The 15949-nt window shown below is 41.6% G+C and overlaps 1 protein-coding gene across 11 annotated transcripts in view; it reads left to right on the top strand.

The window, feature by feature from the left end:
- Nucleotides 1-15949, top strand: part of FRMD4B (FERM domain containing 4B) — a 318608-nt gene that overhangs the window by 202958 nt on the left and 99701 nt on the right. For all 11 annotated transcript variants that reach the window (XM_019469743.2, XM_019469744.2, XM_019469748.2 and 8 more), the window contains 2 exons: nucleotides 3601-3693; nucleotides 15132-15216. In XM_019469743.2, coding sequence (XP_019325288.2) covers nucleotides 3601-3693; nucleotides 15132-15216 — 178 coding nt within the window. The remainder of the gene's footprint in view (nucleotides 1-3600; nucleotides 3694-15131; nucleotides 15217-15949) is intronic.

The raw sequence follows: 15949 nt of genomic DNA, 5'->3' as shown, positions 1-15949 counted from the left end.
GGATGCTGTCTGAATTGTATTTTCCAACCTAGATGCCACATCAGCCTTTTGCCTTCAGTGAACTTCTCTAAACAGAGTAAGGCAACGCTGAGGGGAACATTTTGTCAATGAAACTAGCCACTGTCTATGCCCTACTCCACAGGCCAAGAAGAGAAATGGAAAAATAGAGTTGTGCCGTTACATAAGAAAGGTAGTGATGGTGACCAACATAAATAAATCCGTGGCCCTGCTGGAGGGCGGGGTAGAGTTCCTTGAGATTATGCTTGGAAGTACCTCCTGGTGATCGGTGTGCATAGGCAGTCTTTCACCCCTAGAGGGCAGTCTCGCCCTCCTCAGATAGCCGCCTTGAATTTCGCCAAAATGGTTCCCATCTCTTCAACTCACTTGATTTTTTTTTTTTAATTCCACTGTTTTGAAAGGCTTTGTTGAATAAGCTTTGTTTATGAAGAAATAAATAGGTTTTACAACACACTTGTGAGTTTTGATTACCATCCCGTTCGATGGATGTGAGATGATGGGCTTTTTGACCCATATACTTCTATATATACTTCGCCACCCTCTCGCCGAAAACGTTTGCTTTAGGGTTGACCTGTGTGCACAGTTTCATAGAGGTGAATGTGTAGATTCAACTTCGTGAGATACTGATTAGATCTAGAATATTTGCTGATGGAAAAATTTGAGAAAAGCCGGTTAGAAGCAATAAGTGCTTTTTGATCTCATTTTAGTCTCAGAGACTGTAAAACAACACGTTAACCTTAATTATATCTCAGTGATAGAGTTATGGGTAGTTTTCCACTTTTTGTTCTTCTAATTTTATTTTGTTGTGAGATTATGGATGGATTTTTTTAAGTTTAGTATTATTTTTTTGTCATAATCTCTACACCCGATGTGAGACTCAAACTCATGACCCCAAGATCAAGAGTTGTATGCTCTTCCAACTGAGCCAGCCGGGTGCCCCTGGGTAGATTTTTTAAATATAATATTTAATTTATCCTTTAAAAAATATTTTTATATTACATATACATAAATGCGTTTTTATAAAAATCATTTAACATGATAGTTGAAGCCAGTCCCTTTTGATTATCTTCCCACTCCAAATGTTGCAGTTTACTCTAGACCTCTCTAGAACTATAAGCATTTCATCCATAGATAATAGTGTTTTCAGTGTGCATCTTTGGTTAATATAATTGATTTATGCTGTATATGGTATTATACAGTTTGCTTTATTCATTCTTGGACATGATTCCACGCAAGTTCATGTAAATATACACTGTGCTTTTTTAATGATGCCACATCTTTCCTATATAAAAGCAAGAAAAATGATTCAAAATTAGTCTCATTTTCCCTAAAAACTTTTGAGACCTGATACTGTACGCTATTTTATGTATTTTAAGACATATATTTGACACATGTCTGAAGTTGGCATATGTCTTTAACTCAGTACCATTCTAAACTGCATGAAATACAAGGGAAAATCTCTTACCTTCTAACCCCCATGTTTCTATTTTTTATGCACAAAAGCAGTATTTCTAAAAACTTCCCCTTATATCATTTATATCAGCTTATTTATCTTTGTAATAGTCCTCCAAGTAAAGCTAGGGACAATTATCATAAGCCTCATCTTAAAATCACAGAAACAAAGACACATTTTTTCCAGTGTTGAGACTAGTAAGTGACAGAGACCAGCCAAAAGTTATAAAAGCTGATTCAGCCCTGTAGTCCCCTGTATCCAGAGTCTTGTGCTCAAAGCCCTGAACTTAAGTCTTAACTTTGCCACCTTTTTTGCAACCTTATTGTAAAATATAGCTGTAATATGTAAAAAGTTCCAGCTTAGGTGGCACAGAGTAGTTGCTCAATAATGAGAAGCCCTTCTGCTTCTCCTTTACTTTCTCTTCCTTACCCTTCTCCTCCTTCTCTTGCTCTTCCTCCTCCTCCTTCTTCTTCCTCTTCTCCTACTCCTCCTCCATTCTCCTCCATTCTTCTCCTCCTCCTCTATTCTCCTCTTCCTCCTCCATTCTCCTCCATTCTTCTCTTCCCCCTCCTCCTCATTCACTCTCCTCCTCCTCCATTCTCCATCATCTCCTCCTCCTCCTCCCCCTCCTCCATTCTCCTCCATTTTTTTCCTCCTCCATTCTCTTCCATTCTCTTTCTCCTCCTCCTCCTCCTCCTCCTCCTCCTCCTCCTCCTCCTCCTCCATTCTCCTCTTCCTTCTCCTCCTCTTTCACTCTCCTCCTCCTCCTCCATTCTCCTCCGTTTTTTTTCCTCCTCCATTCTCCTCTTCCTTCTCCTCCTCTTTCACTCTCCTCCTCCTCCATTCTCCTCTTCCTCCTCCTCCTCTTTCACTCTCCTCCTCCTCCATTCTCCTCCATTTTTTTCCTCCTCCATTCTCTTCCATTTTCTTTCTCCTCCTTCTCCTCCTTTTTTTCCCTCTTCTTCTTCCTCATTTTCTTCTTCCTCTTCTTATTATTACTATTATTAGTATTTCCTATCTACTTAAAATGACTACAGCTTAGAGTTTTCGGAGTTAAAAATTATTTACTCAAAGACCAAAATAGGTTGGAAAATATCTTCTGGCCCATTACAGGTTTTATTATAATTTTACACCCCATCACTATTTGCATGTTTTTGAGTTTTACATAAGCAAGCAAAATGGAGTCTATGCCTTCTGGGAATATACAGTCTAAAATGGCCCAACTGGTTGGACAGCCTTGGAAAAGTCATGGAAATGATCCCAAGTCATCAATCCTTTTAATCCCTGAGAGGTCACAATTTAAGGAGAACTGTTTATATCCATGAACTTTAGGCTTTTGGGTAAATAAACAAATACAAACTTAAATATTAGGAGGTCCATAAATACGTATAGAAACAGCACTCAGAAAGCCTTTGACCCTGTACTTGTAAAGAAACTGTAGTATTGTTATATGTGTCCGATGATTTCATTAAACCAGTTTTCTCCTTCTTGACTATCTAAAATATTCATATATCATATTTAATAAGAATTTAAAGATTAATGTATTAAGGTTCAATTAGTTTTCTTTTTACCTCCAAAGGCACCCAGTGTTAGTCTCTTATTTATCATCTCAGAGATATTTTATATATGTGTGTGTGTGTATTTTTTAATTTTAAAAGGGTTATATTCTGTACTCACAGTCATGCATCTTGCTTTTCCATTCAACACCATGTCTGGAAATTGTTAAAAATAGGTTTGTAAACATACTCTCCCTCTTTTGTGTGGCTACATTGTATATTATTTCTCAGTTTAAATTATTTTTTTAAACATGACCTTGTTGGACATGTATAGGTTGTTTTGAGCCTTTTTCCTCTTACAACCAATGCTAAAGTAAGTGACTTTATACTTAGGCCATTTTTCGCATGCACAAGTTTATCTTGCTAAACTCTTGCACATGGACAGTCTAGTTCAGAGGCAGATGCTTTTATAATTTAGATAGTAATTGTTAAATTGGTCTTAGTACCAGTTGTAACAGGTTATACACCTACCATCCGTGTATGACACTTTCCCCACAGCTTTGCCAACCCTGTGTGTTATTGAACCTTTCTCTGACTTCTGTTTGATCCTTTTTCTTTGCTTTACTCTCACAGAGGTCAGCAGAACTGGCTACAGTTAGATCACCGAGTTCTTGACCATGATCTGCCCAAGAAACCAGGCGCAACCATTTTGCACTTCGCTGTGAGGTAGGTATCGATAGAAACATCCAGCATCCTCACCTCCCTTAAAAAAAAAAAATCTGGTGATCCACTAGAGAATAAAAAAAAAGAACAGGCCCATCAAAACATTATGTGAAAAAGATTCTCTACTGTCTTAGTCTGGAGACTAAGTTGCCATAGATACCGTGTAGGATTGTTTTCTTTGAAGATGAAGGGTAGAATCACCTTCCTTTATTCCTCAAAGTCCTCTGGATCAACTTAAAGGTGAAAAATACATTGTATTTTAGTACATAACTTGTTTCTGACTCAACATACCTTTAGCATTTTTTTCATTTGAAATATGGCAAACATTTACTGTTACATGTTATGTATGGACATTTCCTAGACTGTGGAAAGGATTGAATTTTATACAATTTCACGCCTTAGTTTGAATAGACGATAAAATGCAAACAAATGCTCATGGAAAGAATTATCTTAACCGTACAGAAATCTGAATTCAGCTTGCAGGCAGAGAGATTGCTGAGAAAGATGTAAGGAGTCCTTGACCTGTTCTCTGAGCTCTGCTTAATTAGGAAATTCACTTACCCATACCTATGGGCCTCCATGTATGTTTCCTCCAGAAATGGATGCATTCAACTCAAACAGTGATTTCTTAGAGCCCGCCCATGATGGGAATGTTTTTCCACATGAAATATGCACACTCTAAGATAAATAAAATGTTATAAAAATTAACACTTGTGTTCCTGTGCCTAGTTTAAGAAATAAAACACTACCAGTCTTGCTGAAAGCCCCTTTTTGTGCATTAGCCACTCTTCTCACTACCTGAATTTGATGATAAATTTCATGATAAGTTGTCTTCTTTGTCTGAAGCCAAATATGGTAAAATAAGGTAAGGTAGTAGATTTCCCAGGAATCTAAATAAGCTTTCGTAACGCTAGGTCAACCTAAAGCATGATTCTGTATTCTGGGCTTATGTTATTTTTTGGATGTTGAAATATGCTTTGTTTGAGGCACTTGTCTGGCTCAGTCGGTAGGGCATGCAGCTCTTGATCTCTGGGTCGTGAGTTCAAGCCCCACATTAGACAGTCTAGTTCAGAAGCAGATCCTTTTATCATTTTGATAGCAAAACTAAAAAAAGAAAGAAAGAAATATGCTTTGTTTTATGACATCATCGTGGAAGCTTCTTATTATCCTTTTTTAGAATTTATATATTATGATTACCTAACAAAATCATATTGATTTACACACTTTTTAACAAAATTTTCACTTGAGTCTGCTACATTAAATCCAAAATGTGGTAATAAGATGTCCCACCTTTTTTTAAGCATCTTGTTTTATATGAATTGATGGTGATTGTGGATGATAACTGTTCCTTACTCAGTAAATAAAGTATGGATGATCCCCAGTTTGTTTTTTGCTTTTCGCTCTGCAAGCTGGCCTAGAATTTCTTTCATGTCACCAGAAATCATATTTTTGAAACCCAGGAAGGAGGTCACATAAATGGTGATTTGTCCAGGAGCATAGCTGGTGTGGAGAAATGGGTGGAAATCCTAAAGAAAAATACAGGACTTTCCTGGAAAGAGTATGACATGAGTGTGTGTGTTTGTGGAAATGGAGAAAAGGGCAAACACAAACTAGCAAGCAATAGGAAAAAGTGAGTATTAGTAATTAAGCAGGGGGCAGAGAATAGAGAAATTTTCATCTTGTGTCTGAGCAGTGGCCCAACATCAATATATTTTTTCACAAAATGTTATAGTATCACTGTAAACATTTCAAATTATATGAAATTACTCTCTCTCCCCAGCCTTCCTTCCTCCCCTCTACCTCCAGCTCCCTTTTATTCTTAGAGAAAAGTAAGGATGATAGTTACTTGGTGACTTACTTTGTTTTTACCTGGAGATTTTTCCTTGTTTATGTAAAAATCTACTTTATTTCTTTGCACTTTCGTAATTGAGGTGTCCAGTCCCCTATGAAGCACCTAGGCTGCTTCCAATTATGTCTATGTTAATGTAGGCTGCAGTTAACATCCTTGCTTTTTTTTAATCTTGTTTTAATTAAAAAAAAATTTTTTTTAATGTTTATTTTTGAGAGAGACAGACAGAGTGTGAGTGTGGAAAGGGCAGAGAGAGAGAGGGAGATGCAGAATCTGAAACAGGCTCCAGGCTCTGAGCTGTCAGCCCAGAGCCTGATGCAAGACTCCAACTCGGGAACAGCGAAATCATGACCTGAGCTGAAGTCAGATGCCTAACCAACTGAGCCACCCAGGCACCCTGACATCCTTGGTTTTTTATCTTTGCACACACATGTAGTATTTACGCAGCATACCTCCTCAGCAAAACCCTTTGTCTTTGGAGAACTTAACAACTACCATTTATTTAGTCACCAGACTGTGAACTCGTTCTTGAACAGCTGATATCTGGTCTAGTTTTGGTCTCAAAATAAGAGGGGAGAAAGCTCTGTCTTCCTTCCTATTCAGTCATTCATAAGGCAGTCCTATCTTTCCGAAGCAGGTTCCTGAGATACCCAAGTAGCCTGCTACTCATTCCGTGAGTTTCAGCACTTACTTGAGTGTTATCTCGAGAGTATCCCATAATCACAAGCCATTACTTCCCCTTAACTACTTGCATGTTTAAAACCCTTATCAACTTTTTAATTATTTGTGTAATTTTTCCTCCCAACAGTACAGTGAGATCATAATAGTCTTTGTTATTATTCCAATTAAGTACTTGTTGTTACTGCAACTTAATTAAAGGAATGATAAGGCAAAAGCACACAAAGAATTAACTGATGGAGGTCACTTAGTGGAATGTCATTCTCTGGAGATCTCAGGAAGGGGATTACATGCATCCCTGTGAAGTCCAGTGCCTCCCAGAGGGCCTCTAGCATTTTCTTTTGAGAGAACAAAACTGTTGGTGGGAGTTATATCCCAGTAGACACCACCAATAACCCTCAAGGTCTTGCCTGAGTTGGCTACACATTTAGTCAGTGAAGAATAGAACCAAAGATGGCTTTTGATTTTGTTTGGATATTGGTCACTACGGGAGCCTCTGGAAATACGCAGGACCTCTTTTTTTTTTTTTTTAATTGAACTATAGTTGACACACAATATTACATCAATTGCAAGTGTACAACATAGTGATTTGACAACTCTATACATTATGCTGGGCTCACCACAAGGGTAGCTACCCTCTGTCACCATACAGCGCTGTTACAATACGGCTGACCGTATTGCCCATGTTGTACCTTCCATCCCTGTGATTTATTCATTCCATAACTGAGAGCAGTCACTGAGGTGCAGTCACCAAGTAGTTAATGCACAATGAGAAAGGATTCCCTACAGTGGTAGCACATTACAAGGATATGTATCCCTGTTATTTTTGTTGCAAACAATTAGAAATATCCAAATGCCAACAATGAAGATAGGTTCAGTAAGTTATGGCATTCTCACAGTGAACAATTGATCACTTTAATAAAAGAGATTAGATTTTTTTTTAAGTACGTTTCATTCCAGTACTTCCCCAGAGGGAGAGGGGGCACATTTCTGAATCGTCCTAGGAATTTCTCAAACTATACGGTCACACCCCTCCAACTCCCAAATCCCCCACATTCTGGCCCAGATTCCGATATGGTGCACTAAAGATAGTGAATAAGGTATTGTTCAAGTTGGTGTGACAAATAAAGAGAGATTGGGATACAAGATAATTTTGCAAAGTGCTATAAAGATATAAGAAAATATCAATTTTTTAAAAATTGTAGTGTTTATGAAAAAGAAAAATACCATACGGTTTTGCTCTCAAGATATTGAAATGTAGTATTAACCCTATGGAGGGCACTGGGCTAAATATTTGACATGCATCATCTCGCTGAGTCCTAAGCTAAACATTGGGGTCCTGCAGTCGGAGAGGGGGGTCTCGGGGAGGGGGCGACTTTCTCTTGGTTAATTTCCCCCAGGACGCAGGGAGCAGCTCAAAAACACGTGCTGCTTCTGCATGGAAGGAAGAAAACATTGAAGGTGAGGGCACTTAGCTTTCCCTTTATGAACTTCAGGATTAAACCTTTGTCTTTTCTTTAGTTATAAAAGCTCAATGATACATGCTAAATACATGTGTGCCACATGGGTGTATAGAGGCCCCATAATTTATTTCTGCACCATAATTCATGGAACCAATTCTCTATTTCCATATGAGTCCAAACTCCCCCGGTTGCGGGGGACTTCCCCAGGCCAGGGGTTGTTATTTGCTGCTGTAAATTATCTTCTGCAAACACATGGGCCTCTTTGGTAATGCAGCCCAGATGTGAGCATTTGAAAAGCTTGATAGTGAGTGAGCACACAAGCATTTAAATCAGAGAGCAGGGACTTGGCGTGACCTCACTGGAAAACCTCCCATCCCCTCTGGGGAGGGCAGGCGGAGGTGGCTCAGGCTGGTACCACCCAGCTCCACACAAAGCAGTGTCTCAGGGTCTTGCACTCCCTTATTCTTAGACTACTTCTTGCTTGCTCCCCCACCCCCTCCCTTTCTGGTCTTCCGTCTTCTCCTCCCTGCTTTTCCTCCTCCTCTTTCCAAGTCACCTCTGCTATGCCCCAGGACTGTAACTGGCCATTCAGAGGTAACCCTTGAAGTGTTGTCTGTGACACTCAGGGCTGAGGACTCTCTGTGTTCATTGGAGAGTAGTAGAAATGTGGGGGGTGGAAGGGAAACCACTCTATTTCTGTCAAAGTTGCTGAAAATATGGAGCATTTGAAAGACTTTCTCAGGCTTTCAGCACCCCCTGGCCTGGTTCTGGAACACTCAGCCTTTAAATAAGAGCTAAACTTGGGGCACCTGGGTGGTTCAATTGGTTAAGCATCCGACCTCAGCTCAGGTCATGATCTCACAGTTCATGAGTTCAAGCCCCATGTTGGACTCAGTGCTGACAGCTCAGAGCCTGGAGCCTGCTTGGGATTCTGTGTCTCCTTCTCCCTCTCCCGCTCCCCACTCACACTCTGCCTTTCTATCTCTCAACAATAAATAAGCATTAAAAATTTTTTTAAATAAAAAAAAGAGTTAAACTCAAGGAAGCATCATGACTGTAACCTGTGGGTCCCCATCATTCCACCTGATTTTTTTTTTTTTTAAGAAAGTCAAATACATATATGGAATACAACACAACAGGTTTAAAAAAAAAAAGAGACTGGTGAAAAAAGAGACTTGTTACTATGGAAAGACACCCCAATATATTCAAGCAGATCCCAAAACAATATGTGCAACATGATTGCACTTGTGTAAAATCTATGAGTAGGGGAAAAGTGTAAAATGTCAACAGTAGTTAATCTCTGGGTAGAATGATTATGGGAATGATTTTTTTTTTTTTTTTTTGCTTTTTTGCTTATCTATATATGTTTTTTCCTACAGTGAACACATTACTTAAGCACTTTTTTTTTTAATGTAAGCATTATGATTGATAAAAACAAGAGAAGTTAGAAAGTTTGTGAGTGGCTAACCCTGAGTTATTTTAAAGCTATCAAAGAGCAGGAGAAGACAGCAAAGTTTATCTCCTCAAGGAGGAATGTGATCAAAAGCCCAGAGGAATAGCTGATTCCTCCTAGTGTGGGCCCAGCAGAGATTCTTTGAGCAGATGTGTGGGGTCAGCTGGTGCTCTGGGCCACCCACCACACTCCCATCTGAGCGCACAATATCCCAGAACCTGGACAGTGTGACTGTTAGTTGCCTTAATATTGACCGTGACCTCCTAAATGGCATAACCCGTTCTTGAATTTCCAGGCACTTGTTAGAGGCCTCCATCTGTGAGGATCCAACATCCTAATTCATAGGAGAGCTCCAGAAAGACACAGAACACCTCAAAACTCGTACCCAATCCCAACTGCAGTTTCTTGCAGGATTATGTTCCTCAGTGTGCTTTCTGATCAAAAGCAGACCTCGTTTGTGGGAGTCGGCTCCCTTCTCCTACATAACCGGTCCTCAGGGTGACATTGAAAGGGCAGAAGGAAAGAATGAGTAATCTGACTTGTGCAAAGAGCTGTAGGGTGCAGAAGTTAAAGCTTGGCCTTCAGCACAGAGTTTCTTAATAGCAGCACTATTGACATTTGGGGCAGGTAATTCTGTGTCATGGGCAGTTATACTGGATTGTAGGATGTTTGCAGGGCCCCAGGCTTCCGCCAACTAGATGCCAGCATGCCCTGTGAGTCAAGGTAATCCATAAAATGTCTTCAGCATTGCCAGAGGCACCCCAGTCCATCTACCGAAAATCAGTGCTTCGGCATCATTCCTGGGTTTGAATCCCAACTCTTCCATTTATTAGCTCTGTGGTGTTTTGCACCCTCTATTGGGCCCATTTTCCTCAGCTGTAAAATGGACCTTGTTGTTGGAGGATTAAACCTGTAAACATATAAGGTGGACCCTCAGTAAATGTTAATGATTTTTATGGTATAAATGACAGACACTGTTGAATGAATGAAAAAAAAATGTCATGATGTGATATACATACAGTCTTTGAATGTGGAAGGTTTGCGACCATCTGGCTTAGGTCACTTTTACCCTGGGTAGAGGATCTCATCATTCCATGTTCATCATTCACGGTGCCCAGCTGTCCCCACCCTATCCATCTTACCTCCCCTGCCTCTCTTCCTGCCTCCTTCTCCAAGCCTGTGTCCCTACCTTCTTCAGGGAGGACAGGAGCAGACTGTTTTGCAGTTTTGAAGGGAAGAGGCAAGCACTTGGATACTTCAGATTGCTCGGGGCTGGAGACTTCCTCCCCTTTCCAACAGGTCACAGCAAGGCCCTTACCCTCCTGGGCCTCCAGCCCTTCCTCCTGCAGCTCACAAAGAGCCACAGCGTGGCAGTGGAGCGACAGGGCAGGTTCCTACAGGCTCCCCTAGAGGGCTCTCTCTGGTTCTCCTAGAGAAATTCAGAAGTGAGAGAGTCTTCCTGGCGGGGGAGCACATTGTGGAAGCAAACAGTGCTTTCCTTGGGGAATTCTCCCAGACTGCACCCCTCCCAGAGATAAAAGGAGCATCTGAGACTCCCACAAGTCCTGCATAATAGCTTGGAGAAAGTGCAGTACATCTTAAATTACTCTGCTGTCTTCAGCATGTGTTACAAAGCGAGACTAGGAGTTTGCAGGGTCATTATAAGCAATAAGCAGAGATCTCCCTGCTCAGAATGTGGATTGGGATCTGATAGGAATCTCCTTAGGCCCGCGGCCACAGTGAGTGCCTGAAATTACCCACAATGATGGACTGAAACCCAGAAGGAGGCCCCTCGCGGGACGCCAGTCACAAGCTCAGCGTTGTTCAAAATGCAAAGTAATTGAGCAATTCTTGCCCGATTCACCATCTTCAAAGATATCACTGAGACATAAGGAAGCCTTGGAAGACAAAATATGCTCAGTTGGAGAGAACAAGTTGTAACTGGTCCGAAGGACTGCTGTTTCACAGCATTTTCCTCTTCTCGATTAAAATGGACACTTTGAGAGCATTTTGTTTCCTTGAGAGAGAGAGCTTAGGAAAGATAACCTGCTGAAGTTTTAAAAAGTTTCCCAACTCAGTCAAGGCCTTTTGTTATCGTCCCATCAATGGTGGAATAATAATAGTACTGTAATAATCACCACCACTCATTGACTGCTGAATGGCCTACCACCCATTATGTTGAGCACATGTAGAAACATCTCATTTCTCTGGTATGTGGTCAAGTAAGGAAAGTGAGCCCTGAGAGCCCAGGTGGCTGGTTCAAGGCCCCAGGACGAAGCTCAAAGTAGTCTCTTCCCCACTTTATGGTGTTGACTTTTGATCTCTGTGAATAAATGCCCCAACAGAAAAATATTGGCCACCTACACGTAAGTGACTATTGACAAGTGGCCCATTCCAAACAATTCCCATGTTCTGCTTTTTGCCACACATGTGTTGTCATTGGACAGGCTTCCCTCTCCCCCGAGCCATCTTTATCACATCCCTGAAGTGTGATGTTCTGTTACCATTGATGAATGGTAAGGTGAACACCTGTCCCATCAAGAAGGAACAAAGAAGTGGGAGAGAGCTAAAGCATAAGAGACTGTTAAAAACTGAGAACAAACTGAGGATTGATGGGGGGTGGGAGATGGGTATTGAGGAGGGCACCTTTTGGAATGAGCACTGGGTGTTGTATGGAAACCAATTTGACAATAAATTTCATATATTAAAAAATAAATAAATAAAATAAAATAATAAAAAAAAAAAAAGAAGGAACAAAGACCACTGTTGGAGGGAGCACACACATTAGAGACAAAACCTCTCCAAGCAAATGGCTCAAGCAAATTTTCTCAAAAAAATTGTAGTTACTAAGCTGTATGAGGTTTGTCTATAAAACATATACCAAGTCAGAAAGCCTGAGTTCATTTCGAGGCTGAAAATATAACCGCAAGGGTGAACTTCACAAAATCTTGGTGAAATCACTCAAAGTAAGTGTTCAGAAAGGAAACAGTAGCCTTTTGCCAAAAAGCAGCTGAAACAAAAGGTCTTTATTTTATGAGTCTGGGAGAGTTGGTTTTATTTCAATAAGAAGCCCTGAATTTTGTTTTCACTTCACGATACATGTTGAGAGGTGTGCCTGGGGAGCCATTCTCCCAAAGGACGATACGCACTTTTCATACACTCCATAAATATGAAGTAATTACAGTGGCCCCCTTGGGGGAGGGAGAGGATTCTGGATTGAGAGAACAGGTAATCAGATGCCTAGGAAGAAAAGTAGAAGGCAACAGGGCAGGTCGCCAGAAAGTAGTGGGAAACAAGATAGGGACCTGTTTACTGGAACTAGGGTATAGTTAGGGGCTTAGGCTTCAGAAACAAGGTGAATCCAGTTTCTGATATAAAGCTATCTGTTCAGAGTTAGACAAGCCACAAGCTGATTTGGTGCTAAGCCACCCAGCTCCCTGCATGTGGTTTCTTAAATTCATGAAAATTAGCCAGAGGACTGGCCTGGCTAAAATGCCCTCTCCCTAGAATGCCTTTCCTCCCTTCGCTACCTGGTGAACTCATGCATTCTTTAAGACTCGGCTCAATTGTCCAAGGGGACATTTAGTGTCCTGTGACACTTAGTGATCCGGATTTCAGCTTGGCAGCCTTCTGATTCATAAGCTGAGTTAATTGCATCCCTCCTTCGGGCCCCATGGCATTGTAAGCATGTTACATTTCATTGTGATTGTTATTGTAGGAAAGTATTATATCATAGTGATTTGGAATGTGAACTTTGAAGTCTGACAGGCCTTACTTTGAATCGTGGCTCCACCACTTCCTACCTGTATGGCTTGGGGAAGATGACTTTACATCTCCATCTCTCAGTTTCCTCATCTGTAAAAGGGCCTCGCCACCTGCTACCAATGGCATCCAGCTGTACTACAGATTAAATGAGATGATTCTCCGAGAATGAAATCAAACGATGCATGAAAAGCGCTGAGTGTATCGCTAGCCAGAAGCAGGAGCTCAGGAAACAGTAGCTGTGATAGCTGCCACCCAGAAACCTACATCTGTTGACAGGGATAAAAGTCCATGTAGAAACAAAGAAAGCAGGAAACTGCCACCACCAACACCGAGTTGACCTGGAAGTTCCTTCAGGATACAGCCATTGAGGTAACTGGCCTGGAAGGAGGAGAGATCAACCCAAGAGAGGCTCCTAATGTGGGATAAGGAATTGACAAACAATTGACCTGCAGTCGCTCAGAGGGAGTGACAAACAGTGGAGATAGAGGGAGGCAGGAGCAAAGGCACCCAGGCAGAGAAAGAAGGGCAAGTCCACAGCAGGAGCTGATGGGGCAGAAGGAAGTGAGTCACTGCCCTGATGGACACCAAGCAAGGGGGCCTCTGAGGCCAGCTGCTGCTGCCTCTTGTAGGGCTGGGATCTTAGGCTCAAAGCTTGAGTCACTTCCCCCGGGCCACAAAGCATTACGTACCAGAATGTGGGGTTTTATTAACAATTGTTAATATCTATTGAGTCTTTTCCATATATTATCTCCTTTAATCCTTTCCGAACCCTCAAACCATGAGATAAGCGTAATCATGACACCCATTTTAGAAAAGACACAAAGAAACTAATGAACTTACCCAAGGCCACACAGCTAATAAATGATGGGGGAGGGAATCCCTATCTAGATCAGAAACTGATTTATATCAGAAACTGGTTGGTTTCCCCCAACCCCACATTTCCCTCCCTGTCTTAGTCCTTCACTTTCCTCCCTCACAAACCTAGCAGTCATCAGTCTTCATTAATCTCACTTAGAAGATAAGCCCTTGTTAGTGAAAATGTAAGTGGATTTATTCTCTTTCTGGTTAGAGATGGAATTTTTCAAATGATTTTGCCATCTCAGTGATTAAAGCATTCGTGGTCCTTTCCAAGCTCGTGTATTTATCCAACATTCTGTCATTGTTGGGGGCAGGGAGGTGGGGAACAAATGCCCAGCAACGGTCATGAGGTCATGACGGTGCAGAGCTAAGGTCAGGCTCACCAAGCCACTTTAGCCCTGGTAGATCTGCACTCTCCCCAGTCGGAGGGCAAGTTCCTCTTCCAGTGAGCTGTCTTGGGGCGTTAAGGCTCTTCATGCATTATTCATCAAATGAGCCTCCAATACTTGAGAAAAACTTCTGGGCCTCAGCTGGCCCACTGACCCTCCCCCCCAAACCCCCCAGAGCTCAGCCTTCACTGGCCAGCCTCATCCTTTCAGGATTTTGAAAACAGAGGGGTAGGGAAGGACCCCCTCCTCTCCTTACAGGGGCTGTGAGAGCTCTCCTTAGAGCAGGGACCTGCGTGCAGTCTGTGGCCTCACACACTGAATGAGCTAAGGCCCTGGCAAGGGGGATGGGGTAGGCCTAGAATACTCTGATTTGCATGAAAAAAGTCCAAGGTTAAGTGCTACTGAGGGCTTGGCTTCCAGCCAAGAGAAAACCCTGGCCTGGAAGGAGGACAGGGAAGGAGCAGGGTGTGATTGAAATTTGCCTGGTGGACAGGAGTGAGATGGGCATGGGGCCTTCACACCCACCTCAAGCCTGACAACCAGAGCAGACCGCCCAGTTCCATTATATAGTTCGTACTCAGTCCACTTCCACTTTCAACCTTCAGAGCTCACCTGGGCTTTGTTTTGAAGCTGCCTGAGGGATTATGAACACCCAAGACATGTGTCAAAGAATGAGCAATGCAGAGAAAGCTGGGTTTGCAGTTGGTTACCATTTTGGATTTCTCTTGAATTTGCCGTCCAACACACAAAAACTTTCTGTTAAGAGATTTTATGTGCATATATGTCTACATTCATGTGCATATATGTGTACATGCATGTACATATACATATGGGTTACAGATTTCTTTTAAAAGGAAAAAAAAAGCACAAGCATTTCCTCGTTCCTCAAAATCCTCTGCGCCTTTGGGGATGCCAAATGAAGACATAAAATCATGCTGAGAGAAGGAAAAAAATCTGAAGAAACACACTTCTGTACTGTTTTCCAGGTTTTACATTGAGAGCATATCATTTTTAAAGGATAAAACCACCGTGGAGCTTTTTTTCCTGAATGCAAAGTCCTGTGTACTCAAGGTAAGGCACCCTATTTGTTACTTTTCAGTGAATGACTCCAGGCAGGCTGGAGTTGGGGGAAGAAATGGTATTGCCTATACTTGCATGTTCAAACAAAGAAAAATGAGCATAATCTTTCTCACTGGTACTTCCTACCATGCCATAAAAAAAAAAAAAAAAACTTTTTAAAAATTTAACAAAAGGCTGCTCTTCTCAAATTCTGAGCGAGAAAGACAGTCATCTGCAGGGGAATCATGCTCACAGACAGTTACCACTACCTAAATGCAGTTAGCTAATCCCCCACACAGAACAACCCAGAAAGACACAAAGATGGATCAGTCGGATTGTGATTGAAACCTCAAAAAAAGTCAGGCTGGGAATCTTTTTTAATACAGTATGCCCTACATCTATCATAATTCGAAACCAATCTTATTTAGGGGCCCGTGCTCAGAGCCACGTGTTTTAAAGCAGTGTCCCAGTTATCTGTGGTGAGGGACGTTTTGTGCTTTATTGTTTTCTATCTAATCTAATCTTTGGAGGACACCTTGCTTTTGTAAAATTCAGTACACATGAATTGCCAGAAAAATGATCCCATGCTTGGGTGTTGCACCTGTGTCAAATTGCTATAGAACATTCTCAAGATGTTACCACCTTGCAGACTATCACTGCTTTCAAGGCCTCCACTCTGGACTCCTCAGAGCACACCCTTGGCCAGAGCAGGGGGTCTGGGAACCCAGAGATGCTCATCTGGAAC

Source organism: Panthera pardus, unplaced genomic scaffold (genome assembly GCF_024362965.1).
Source record: "Panthera pardus isolate Hobbes unplaced genomic scaffold, ASM2436296v1 HiC_scaffold_8, whole genome shotgun sequence".
Lineage (NCBI taxonomy): Eukaryota > Metazoa > Chordata > Mammalia > Carnivora > Felidae > Panthera > Panthera pardus.
The sequence above is the reverse complement of the archived record's forward strand: the minus strand, read 5'-3'. Positions and strand labels throughout refer to the sequence as shown.